This window comes from Gadus macrocephalus, chromosome 13 (genome assembly GCF_031168955.1).
Source record: "Gadus macrocephalus chromosome 13, ASM3116895v1".
In the NCBI taxonomy this organism is placed as follows: Eukaryota; Metazoa; Chordata; class Actinopteri; order Gadiformes; family Gadidae; genus Gadus; species Gadus macrocephalus.
Window position 1 is genome coordinate 6,098,854 of NC_082394.1, and position 12,955 is coordinate 6,111,808.

A 12,955-nucleotide genomic window follows, 5' to 3' on the forward strand; every position below is an offset into this window, starting at 1 on the left:
CACACACACACACACACACACACGCACACAAATAGTGACAAGGCCATAACTAACCATAACTAACTAATTATTCAATTAAATGTATTACATCATCAAGCATCATCCATCCATTCTTTCATCCATCCATACACACGCACACACGCACACGCACACGCACACACACACACACACACACACACACACACACACACACACACACACAAGCCGAAGGGCAGGAGCTAATCACAGCTGCCAATAGGCATACGTTATGCAGTCATTGTGAATAGAAATTAGCTTTCAGCGGGGTTATCCTGTTGCCTCATTATAACGGTTGGAAACCCTGCCACACTTCAAGCAAGCTGTAAGCCTGTTAATTATTCATTGTAATGGCAATTAAAATACAATATTGGTGCAAAAATGAAGGTGCAGTAGTGATTTGATTCAGTAATGACTTTGTTAAAAACAACAACAACATAAAATTGACAGGTCGTAGTGTTACCTGGAGCGGGGGTCGCGGTGGGGGCGCGGATCACATATTCTCTTAAATGTTAAATGTATGCCTAGGATTCTTGAGCTAATTCGTTAAATTGGGTTTCTGTCGTCTATGTGCTGCAGGAGCTCTACCATGTGGCTACAATATGAACTACAGTCTCTGCAAGGCTCTCCATAAAAGGTTTCCAGGGCTACGTGGTCATTATTTATATTGGGTAAATAATCTCTTCATTTTCTTTTGTGTTTTGGAACTGACGTTGTGCCATCTGTGATATGTTATATGAATGCCCATTTGTATATACGTATTGTAAATGCATTCATAAACTTGATACAAGTTTCAATAACATAATAATAATAATCAAATATAGGCCTACATTGTTTTGCTAATTTCACAATTACATTTAGTTCAAACTCGACTACATTTATGAATGAATGACACGGGTTGGGTCATAGAGCAACAATGGTTTATTTGGACACAGGTTCTCAACATCCAGACTGGTATGATGTACATCACAGGATTTCAACCCACCAGACCCCCCAATGAACAGACAGGATCACTGGACAAACGCTTAAAGAGAGAGAGAGTGAGAGAGTGAGAGAGAGACAGAGAGAGAGAGAGAGACAGAGAATTTAACAATATGACAATGCACACAGCACACACTCTTGTCATAGTGGCAGACCAAGAGCATTATCCATGTCAGCATAGATTCCAGAAACAAATAATGAAGAGCTAGTCATCTGAACATCACATTAGCAAAAGAGTGGACACTGCGCCCGGTGTCCTATACAAAACCGTGCAATAAAGAGGTTAATCATTTCATAATCATCAGTTGTGATCTTACCATACTAGCCAGCATAACTGGGACACCTCATGTGGGGGCAGGAGGGAGCTAAATCATAAGAGTTCACAGATTAAACACAGTACAGGCATTTCACAAGTAAGAGACCCCTCCTCTTTCAACTATTCTGAGATTTGACTGAAGTGAATCAGTGTGGAGTGTACAGTAGTCTTCATCGTGGTTACCTTTTTGCCATTCAACAGCATAGCAGTCACTCATAATCCTTCCTTGTACAGCTATTAGAGGCATGACATTTCTAATGCATTCCTGATACGTGTGTGTGTGTGTGTGTGTGTGTGTGTGTGTGTGTGTGTGTGTGTGTGTGTGTGTGTGTGTGTGTGTGTGTAAATTAATTTTTAGTCGAAGAGCACAGAAAAGGAAAAATGAAAGAATTTAAGTTTTACCAAACGGGACAACTGTTTTAAGACAAACATCTTGCAGTTAAAATTTAATTTAAAAAGTACAATAAAAAAACGATGATGTGCACATAAGGCACTTTAAAATGGTTTACTCCTCTTGTACAAAGGGTTTATAAATTAACAAAAAATGCAAAAACGTCAAAAACAAAGAAATCTATGATCATATAGGTGATAAACTGGAACAATTATTGCAAAATTGTCAATGCGATATTCACAGTCGCAACATCACATTTTTTGTTTGATTGCATCAGTTTATCAATATGAGTATCATAAGATGAATGTCATAATGCCCAGAGATAGATAGAAGCAATACCACTAGCAGCCAGCAGAGGGTATGAGTGCACTGTTTTATGGCTATGTTAGGCGTTGGTCACCGTTACCTACTCTGTCCCTAAGAAATCCAGAACATGATGGATATTCTGTCTATGGCATATAAAAAATAAATCCAGATGCAAGCAAAGCATTCCAGTTTTGAACCAGGAAAAGCAGCTCAGAGGACTAACTATAAAATTGGAATCAGTGTTTAATATTCATGCTAAAGTCCAGGCTTATTTGAGTTCAGCAGTTGTTCAACTTTTACATGAGGTTTAAATGTTTTTCTTTTTTCGTTGGGTCACTTGTGATCTTGACACAGGGCTTTGTTGTTTCCTCAAAAAGGAAAGTATAAGTATTTGTGCATTTGACCAAACCACCAAGGCACCACGCACAGCTATTGTTTAACTCGTCAGACAATACACCGCAAAAACATGCACGTTCTTTGGGATGCTAAATACAGAGTTTCTGGACGATCGCAGAGATACAGAAGAGTACAGATATTTGAAATATAAGTCATATTATTCCCCTACATGAAAGGGAGTGAGTTACTACTAGAGTGTGTCTATATCAACCAATACAGACGAGTACAGTCAGTCGCATCAAGCCTAGTATGCGCATAGTAAAGAGAACAACATTACGAGGGGACTTCACAGGCTACACGTTGGATTTCCGATCTTTTTTCTAATGAATCATTTGAGATTATTTGAGTTTTTAATCGATTTTTAAAAGATCCTTTATTGCATTTTATGTGAAATGTGGGCATGTCTTTCACAATTATTTTGGTAAGGATTAATTAGCAATGGACGTTATGTTGGAACACTGTTGAGCAGCATCATCATCAGCTAAACAACGTGGACAATGCAAAGTAGAAACAGTCGATGGACTTTGTACGTTTCAGCATTAGGGAATGATAAAGATCCTATTGTGTGGTTTGAAGTTCGCCACATTTACAACAATCCCCTTGATGTAAATCCCTGCTAAGCATTGACCTCTACAAGATTACAACACATTATTTACAAATACATGTGCTTTTTTTTTTTTTTTTTTCTCTCTGACAGATTTCCTCAGCAAATACTTCATAGTATGAGTTTAGTTTTCTAACACATTTCCTAAAAGACCAAGTCAAGAAACATAAAAGTGGGGGACGATGACTTTCTTAATTTTTTCAACTCATCCTCACCCAGACGACTTAAAATGCACAGTAATCATCGCGGCCACCCTGTGTGGAACTCTCCATCTATGGCAGTAGTGACAACAACCTCAAAGGGGACCGACGTCGCCCCAATTAGGTTGCCAAATTTATACCAGTAGCCTATCTGATGACAGGCCCCCCCCGGCATGTGCATAATTAGCACGATCAAATATTCCCAACTGTGTTCAACGCTATCTTCATCATGGACTGAGTCATGCGGTGTGTGTGTGAACTGGCTTAAGAGTATCTAGCTGAAAGACCACTGTCCATTCAGCAAGCCCCCATTATACCTGCAGAGGTTTTGGGCGGCTTGGGTTGAAGCAAGGCAGGGGTATAAACAATTCACTCATCTAAAAGAGAGGGAAGGCATCGACGAAGAAATACGGTTCGAACGGATGTGAATACATGTTGGAGAGAGTTTAGACAACTTCCGTTCATCACGACTAATGCTAACTTTGCCCACTGGAAGGAGCAATGCTAAAGGAATCCTTCACCATGATATTCTAACGGTCCCCTTTCGGGTGTTCCCAAAAAACAAAAATCATACAATGTTCTCTTATAAGTCCCCTAAACATCCAATACTTTATAATACAAACAGAACACAACTTCAAGTATCTTTTTATTTTATGTACAGCCTAATGGTGGGCCCGCTGCCGCTTATATCTGAATCTCCGAGACAAGATCCTTAACACCTACAGCAGTGACTGAAACATCACCAATATAAACCATAGAACACTAATGCCAAAACTGTACACACGTAGCGCCTTCAATGTATCTCTGAAAAGAGAACATGGCCACAAACTTTAGTTTTCTTTTTTCTTATCCTATATCGGTGAGGTAAAACTTAAAAAGCGCTTCGCTTCCGTGGTTTACGTTTGATTCAGTCGCTGTCAATCCTTGCCAGAACTCTTTCATCACCATGGAAACACAGGCTCGCTCAAGGACCTTTGTGAATTCATTAATCAAGTCGCACACGTGCGCACACACGCGCACCGTAAGAGCACACGCGCGCACGCATGAGCACACACACACACGCACTCTCAAACCAAACCGGGAGGCAATCCTCGACCGGCCTGCTTTTTTCTTTTTTTTTTTTACCATCGAAACCCATTTCCGCATGCGACTCCTCCACCACCCCTCCTCCACCCCTCCTCCACCCCTCCCCTTCACACACCCCGACCCCACCCCCCCCCCCCCCCGTTACATGGTGCCCGACTTATCCCCGGCCTCGTGCACACCCGCGGTGGCGGCGGCGGCGGTGGCGGCGGAGGCCGGGCTGGGGAACAGCATCTTCTCGGTGGGGGTGACGGCGGGGCTGCCCAGCCCCGACGACCCCGAGCTGCTGGAGCGGTGCGTGGTGGGCGGGGGCCGGGCGGGCCGGGCGGGCGGCGGGCGCAGCTGGGCGCCGGCCAGCCGGGCGGAGAAGGAGGAGGGCTTGAAGGTGGACATCATCTCAGAGGTGGAGCTGCTGCTGCGCCGCATGGCGGCGTCCGGGTCGCGGATCACCATGGTGTGCAGCGGGCTGCCGGGCTCAGAGCCGGGCCCCGGGGCCGGGCCCTTGGCGGGCTCCAGCAGCGTGTCCAGCACCACGTCGGGGGCCTGCTTGGCGGCGTTCTGGCGCTCCAGCTCCCGCAGCTCGTGCAGCGCCGTGTTCATGGTCTTCTCGATGTCCTGGGGGAGTTAAAAAAGTTTAAAATACTAGTTAAAAAACTAGTATGCTGATACTAGTTTTTTAACTGTTCCAGTGGTTGCAATTGATACGGTGTTACCTCAGCTTAAGGGAAGTTGGTGTTACTTGATATCCAATTGCTGATATCAGAGATTCTGACCAGACAGACTGACAAGACAATACAGACAGAGAGAGACAAGAGACGGACAGACAGACAGACAGACAGACAGACAGACAGACAGACAGACAGACAGACAGACAGACAGACAGACAGACAGACAGACAGGCAGAGAGAAAAGAGACAGAAAGACAGACAGACAAAACAGACAGACAGACAGACAGACGGACAGAGACACGACAAGACAGACAGACGGTAAGACCTACAGAAAGACAGACACCACAACCTATACACCACAAGACAGCCAGCCAGCCAGCCAGGCAGCCAGCCAGGTACCTCGGCCAGGGCGTCCGTCTCCAGGCCCTTGTGGTCCCCCAGGCTGCTGTGGCGGGTGTTCCCCGGGACGGGCCTCAGAGGGTGTCCCTCGGGGTAGGCCTTCCTCTCGGGGTGGTTGATGCTGCCCGCGCTGCCGAAGGTGCCCAGGCGCCTCTTCTCGGGGCTGTCGACGCGGCCCTTGTGGAGGGCCACCTTGTGGGGGCTGCTGGGGCAGGCGGCGGCCCTGGGCGGGGTGTCGGCCCCCCGGGTGGGGCTCTGGGTGTCCGGGCCGCCCCGCTGCCTCGGGAGGGCGGCGCTGTCGGAGCGTAACCTCACCCTGCGGGGCACAGGTCACGCCGGGTCAACAACAACAACAACAACTACCACAACAAAAACAACAACAACAGTCTAAGGGACCGTGTCCACATAGTCTTTTTCCCACAATGACAATATAAATAAATAATTCCGCTGCATTTCCGTTGTTTGTTGACTGTTTCCATGACAACTAGCCATGTGAGCCCCTTATCTCCCAGCGCAGCGTGCTAGTTATATATTCATAAGCCGGATTCATACTTTCCGCGTCCGCGTGTCTCCGCTTCGGTACGTCGTGGAGCGCGGTAAATATGCCCGGGTTTTTATTATAAATCCCTGAGTGAAAAGCGGCGGCATGTGCAGAGACAAACATTACGGTTTTGTTACAGTCACTCCCTCGTTGATATGAAACAACCTGCTCTTTCCTCACACAAAACCACATACAATCACATATAATCACATATAAGAGTGACGCGGTGTCAAGGTCAAAGCAACAGTGACGTCCAGAGATTATTAACCTGACTCACCCGGCCGTACATTGAATCAGAAACACTAACAAATATGATCGGCCTTGCTTTGCTTTTGGTTTTTAGTTTAAGTGAACCCGGTGCCCTGAGCTTTAAGTAACAGTAGTATACCATACCTCCCCATCATCCCTCCAAAGTTGTATTCGGGGGACTGCTCACAGGGGGAGTGGGCGCCGTTCTTGGAGGAGCTCTTGTCGTCGGCCAGCAGGGGTCCGCTGCTGGCCTCGCTGTCCGCCTTCTGGCTCAGGTTGTCGGAGAAGGCGTCGTCCCTGAGAGCAGGCAGACAAACAAACCCAACAGTATCAGACCCACACCGCCACTGATGCATCCAATTAGTGTGCATTCCTTTAAAACTAAAACTAACTAATAAACAAAATAAATAAATATATATATGTATAAATAATGGACTGTTGTACTGGGTAATTGGAACACACTATTATGTTGGTAAAATCTGAATTTATGGATGGACAGTTATTAGCAACATAACTGCTTTTCAATTTTAATGAGCATCCGTGCAGACACAAAAACAGCGTCTGCATAAAAAATATAAAGCAAAAGTAGAACTCAAAGTTTTACGACATACTCAACAAATTAGCTGTCAAAACACAAATAATCCTCTCACAATGAGGTGTCTCTTGCTATTTACTCGAACTGAAGGTATAAAATTAGACTAACGGGAGGAATAATGTTTTCTTTCCGTACGAATGACAGATACCGAATTCCAAATCCAATTCCAAATACAAAAACCTGTTATCAAACAGCTCTTTTCCAAACTCCAGATCTACAACGGTTAACTGGTTACACAAAGTATCTTCCACCAACACGACTCAATGGTACATTGCTCAAAAATTATCAATCTCCTCCCAAAAAGTCCCAATTCTCCAACGAATCAGAGGATCCAAAGGCTTCCTTCCAACCAGCCGACAAACCCGGCTGATTCTAGCTCAGATAATCAGCCTTTAGTCTCGTGCCCTAGTTTGGACCACCGCCCGGACAGCGAGGCTAGACTGGTCAAGACCGGTCGTGCATTGCTGTGTGCTGCCGAAGTCTGCTTTTAAAGTCCCCGACTTAAAGTCCCCGACTTTAAAAGCAGCCTTGTGGGTTGGAAGGTTGAGGAACCAGGGGTTGCTCAGTAACTCACATGTCCTGCACCACGATGTACTGGTGAGGTATCAGGCCGTCCACGCCATTGTGCCGGCCCTCCCACCAGTCCTGGGAGGCCCGGTGGTACAGCAGGAGGGACGCGCCCTTCTTGAAGGACAGCTCGCGGGGACTGCGGCCCACGTAGTCGAACTTGGCGATGGCCTCGATCTGCTCGATCTCTGCAGAAGCGTTGGGTGAACACGGAGGATGAGACACACACATGAAGTACGGCTGAGGCGCTGTATAGCTAATGAAATAGTAGTTTGGTTCAGCCAATCATGGGAGAGCGATCAAATCCCTTAAATCCCCCCCAAAATCCTACGTGAGATTCTATTAAACAGAGCTTTGCGCAGAGGGGCGGCTGAGGGAACGACAGATGATGTAGTCAGAAATTAAATCAAAGGTTTATTAGGCAGCCATTAGACAGGAATTTATTTATTCCCTGATACAGCCATTTTTAAACATCAGAAATACATGTACCTTTGACACACTCTTCAAAACGTTTTCCCGTCAAATGTTATAATTTATCCACTAGGCCGATTACAGAAACTCAACGAGAAACTATCGTTAAAAATAACAGAAAAAAAACCTGTGATCTGGATTGAAAGGTGTTTATAGTAACACCACCTTGTTAAGATGAACATTAACAAGTCCAAGGGCTTCACAGTTCCAAACCTGGGACAGGTGTGATTCTGCTGGCTCACCAGCAGGGGTCAGACAGGGTTAACCACATTATGATTTAATGGATGGTCTGAACATGCTCTCAGCATGAGTGTGTCTCTGAACTAAAACAAAGCCTTGTTGGTTTCATTTAGAGATGCACTTCAAAGAGCCAAGAACAGAGAGCATTGCCAAAAGAGTTACACTCATAACATTTCCCGTCGCACAAACTTTAGCTTCTACTGCGGAAATATGGCTCATCATTATTTTCAGTTTCCTCCTTAATACGGCTGCTTCTTAAGAATAAGATAATTATAGACAGTCGGGTGGAAGACGGTCATCAGACACTTCAATGCTCAGTACTCTCAGTCCTGTGTAGTGGGGATATACTGTATGTGTGGACCTTTTGTTGAGCCTTTCAAATAAGAGAGGAGAGAGGCTGGGGACCAGAAGAGAGATAGGGGGGGTTATGATATTGTAAAGGGCAGTGCATCTTGCACCCAGGACCAGTTCAAACAACCACCAGGTTAAAGGCACCAAGCTTACCAAGTTGTCTGACATTTCAATTACAACCCTCATGTTATGCAGTGCGATATAAGCAGCAGCCTCTAATCTATTGATTGAAAGTACACTTTGGATCATAGGAAAAATTGAACATGTTGTCCCTTGATGTGTGTTCCCATGTAGTGCAGCGGAGTACGTCTGCCCATCCCCGGGTTTAGAATTGCATTCATAAACAGCCCAGGTTCACCAGCAGTTAGCCGTAGGACAGCGTTCATATCCTTGTTTCGTCTAGACGAGAGCACTGCGCGACGCATGACGCCATCTCGAGCAGGAGTGAATACAGCAAACATCGGGTGTCCAACACTACTGGTGAGACTCTGTGTTGTACCACTGGGGTACTGAGGACCCAGACTGGGCCTGCTAAAGGGGCTACAGGATTAGATGACGGCTAGAGAGAGGTCAGACCTTCGTCGCTGGTGGGCGGTTCCGTTCCGTTGTCGGCCTCGTCGATGGTGCCCGGCTCACTGTGAGGGCTGTCACTGCAGGGGGAGAACCCAGGCGATGTGGGTTAGGAACCACACGTTTCAAAAGAAAACGTGTCTCTCAATGCAGAATGTATTTGGTTTCAATTTAAATATTTGGTCAGATCAGGCCGCCCTCTGATGTGGATGTATCGACCAGATAAAACAAGAAAGGAATACAGTGATGAATCAAGTTTTTATAGTTGATGCGTTTATGTATTAGATCATGCCCCCCCCCCCCCCCCCTGGTGATCCACAGCATGGCTGTTATTTACCCTGGAGTCACTCAGGTTATGTCTCCATGTCTTATCAAAGCAGAGTTTGTTCAAAAGGCCTGCAGTAGCCTAGGCCCTTTGGATGCAGTGATTCCTTTAAATCGCAAATGCTGAAGACTGTTTAAAAAATAAACGATAATCTCAGCCCTCATGTCCGAGCCGTTATAGATTTACAGTATCCGTGTAACCGCATATCAAACATAAAACCAGGGTGTTTAGAAAATGTATTTAGTTTAATCGATTCATTATATTTTAAATGATATTCCTAAAAGGAACCACATCCAAAGTAGAAACGACTGCAACAATAAAACTATTATCATAAAAGTTAAAAAACAGGGCACTATTTTTTCTTCAGCCAATGAGGGCAAGGGGGGCAGTGTAGCCACTCCCCCCTTGTGCACGTCCCTTCCTATAACCCAGTAGTCCGTCTAGAAACTGCCTCATATATATTTCAGCAGCAGACATTAGTGTGTCAAAAAGAACTGTCATGATACTCACGCCATCGGGGCTCACGTAGAGGTGCTCGTCTCCACTCACCAATACTCCTCCCCCCCGCTCATGCACTTCTCGTAGACCGGCCCCTCCAGCTCCCGGTGGCTCGGGAAGATGGCCTCGGTGTGGACGATGATGGTCTTGATGACCTCGTTGACCTGCGCCTGGCAGAGCACGGGGTCCTGGCCGTCGGGGATGGGCATCAGGGTGGGCCCGAAGCAGATGGCGATGTTGTAGGGGTCCATCATGTTCTCATCGCTGTACTGGGACAGACTAGGGTGGAGGGGGGTGGGGCAGTGTGGGCTCAATGACGGGGACTTTAAACAACCACAGCTTCTAAATACTCTTTTAAGTGTTTTGATTGGTAGCCTTTGTCGTCCAATCGGCTCGACCGCATCCGATGGCGATGTATGGTCTGATATTTTCGATAGAAGTAGACACCTCTTTTCGTCTTATCGTATCGTAGCCATCGACGTCGTGCTGATACACTTTAGTTTCCCTCATGTGTGATCGTGCTTGAGTATTATGCTCCAGCTTCCGCTCCTCTCGATGCACGGAGCAGCCGTCTTGAACCCCGAAGGTCGGCGTTGTAAGATTATCCGACTTTCGGAGTTGGAAATCCGACTACAGCGGAGTGTTCCAGCTGGAATCTCAGCCGAGGAACTTAATAGTTCCGACCTCCAGGTTCAAACGGATCGCCCCCCTTACAGCCAAACTAAAGCGAGGAACAGAGAATGGCCCCACTGGGTGTCTATGAGTCTGTGAGTCGACGCGAGCTACTCCTCCGCCTGAGGACAGCCACAGACGGGTAATCGGAAGGAGGAGGAGTTATGGACTGGCCTGCGTGTCAACAAGGTGAGGTAACGCAGTTAAAGCCACAGCTGGAAGACATCCAACATGAAGCGGCATTAGAGCAGCACCAGCTCAAACTTAAGACGTGGATTCACGGCCCCCCGCTTTCTGCAGGGGAACCCAGTAAAGTCAGAAGGAATAGGCTCTCGTAAAAGGGGGACAGGTATACTACTACTACAGACAAATGACTTCCCCGGCCTCCCCCGTGAATTACTTTTAAAAGCACTTGGGACGGATCTAGTAACACACAGACCCAGATCTACTTTTAGTTGTGTCGGTTTAATTTGAATGGGGCTATTTTGGAGTGGTCGTATTTTGTTGTTAAACAGAGATTGAAGCACGCGGTGTGCTCAAATGTATACGAGAGCTCTTCTGTGTCGTTCCAGGTAACGCATATCAGTTGTTTTTTTCATGTGTACTTCTGAACAGATGAAGAGCAGACTCACTGGTTGAGGAACGAGAACAGGTATCTCATGACGATGATGATGGTGCGAGGGAGCGTGACGACAATCTGCTGGATGTGGTGCGCTCGCTCCGTGCCAGACTCCAGCTCTGGAACACAACAATAACACAGCCCAGACTCAGTACTGCGCCAAGCAACCGCCTCTGTTACTACGGGAACATGCTGCAGCATGGGAGCCGCTCACACCTTTACACTCTGTAAAAGTTTCTCGTGCGATTGTTCGATATCTTGTGACACATGCAGTTGGATTTCCACACAGTCTGTGAGTGAGTTTAATAACATGGTATTATAACAACTTGCATCTAGATGGAGAGCATCGATATAAATAATTTGCTAGCAAGATTAATACTTTAGTTTTAAATGTGCTGAGAGATGGCCGAGAAAGTGCCAATCATACAATGATTCCTTAATGAAGTATGTCGTTTAATTATCAAAACTGTCAGTTACTAGCATTTTTTGCTTCCTACAGTTTCTTTACCCAAAGAAACTCATTATTTTTAAAGGAAACACCGAATATTTTGGTAGCCAATTGAGTTATAATACGCTGGCAATCGCGTACCATTAAACAAAGCAGCTGGGTTTGACTTCAACTCCAGATTGCAGATTAAAAGTGACAGATTTTTCTTTTTCTGGGTGTAGTATCAAGTGAGATTGTCAACAAGCCACAGTCAACCATGAGCCAGAAATACCCTTGAAATAATGATTGTGTGGTTGAAAAGCTGACGGAGGCGTCAATCAACTGAATCTACAACAGAGAAGCTAAATAACGGAGTATGGTTAAAAAGAGTTATCTGACACTTTAATAGACGGCCACCTCTCACCAGTGGGAGCCATTTAGATATATGAGAGAGAGAGAGAGAGAGAGAGAGAGAGAGAGAGAGAGAGAGGAGAGAGAGAGAGAGAGAGGAGAGAGAGAGAGAGAGAGAGAGAGAGAGAGAGGAGAGAGAGAGAGAGAGAGAGAGAGAGAGAGAGAGAGAGAGAGAGAGAGATGGAGAGACAGAGACAGAGACAGAGACAGAGACAGACAGACAGACAGACAGACAGACAGACAGACAGACAGACAGACAGACAGACAGACAGACAGACAGACAGACAGACAGACAGACAGACAGACAGACAGACAGACAGACAGACAGACACACACAGACAGACAGACAGAGAGAGAGAGATGGAGAGAGAAATGGTTTATGTGGTGTGCTGACTGCACACACAATGTTCTGATGTGGCACACACTTTCCTCTTGCAGTTAGGTTCTAGTTAAGTAACCGCCATGGGTTGTGGTGGTGATGAAGATTGTTTCCATGCGCTGCTGTTTCACAGAGGATCAAAGGTGAAGCCCTTCCTGTACGGTGAACTGCAACCTTGCTGCCTCAGTGTAGAATTTGTTTCTGTGATCGGCTGGTTTCTATCGGGTACGCCGGTGGCCACAAGGACTTACTGATGGTGGAGATGAGGTCCAGGAAGCGTTCCTTGGGAAAGATGGGGTTCTCAAGACCCCTGAAGTACAGCTTGAGGACCCCCGCCACCGAGTTGATGTCATGGTCGTTCTGGTCGTCCACCAATGGATCTTCCCCTGAAGAGAGCAACAGAGAAGAGGTTCCCTCCGTTGTGAGACCCCAGAACACAGATCAAACCTGAACACAACACTGGGCTACCGAGAAGATCAAGGGAACTGAGGGGGTTTGCATTCAGGGTGTTTGAGGGTTAGGGTTAGTTATGCCAGGACACAATGGAACAAAATGAACACTGAGCCATCTGAAGAGAGCAACCGACAGGGCAGGCGATGACTCACCTCTCTCAAATGAGTTCTTAATGTCGTTGACCTCCACCTGTGACCCGGGCACCCGGAATATGCCCTGCTGCTGCAG

At 46.3% G+C, this 12,955-nt stretch overlaps 1 protein-coding gene across 1 annotated transcript in view; it reads right to left on the bottom strand.

The window, feature by feature from the left end:
- Positions 1–918: 918 nt before the first annotated feature.
- Positions 919–12,955, bottom strand: part of LOC132470965 (SLIT-ROBO Rho GTPase-activating protein 3-like) — a 13,502-nt gene continuing 1,465 nt past the window's right edge. Inside the window, exons 2-10 of the mRNA XM_060069929.1 lie at positions 12,880–12,949; positions 12,526–12,660; positions 11,071–11,176; positions 9,818–10,045; positions 8,950–9,023; positions 7,319–7,499; positions 6,294–6,446; positions 5,360–5,675; positions 919–4,907 (exon numbers count right to left, since the gene is read on the bottom strand). Of these exons, the coding sequence (XP_059925912.1) occupies positions 4,437–4,907; positions 5,360–5,675; positions 6,294–6,446; positions 7,319–7,499; positions 8,950–9,023; positions 9,818–10,045; positions 11,071–11,176; positions 12,526–12,660; positions 12,880–12,949 (1,734 nt within the window). The 3' untranslated portion in view covers positions 919–4,436. The remainder of the gene's footprint in view (positions 4,908–5,359; positions 5,676–6,293; positions 6,447–7,318; positions 7,500–8,949; positions 9,024–9,817; positions 10,046–11,070; positions 11,177–12,525; positions 12,661–12,879; positions 12,950–12,955) is intronic.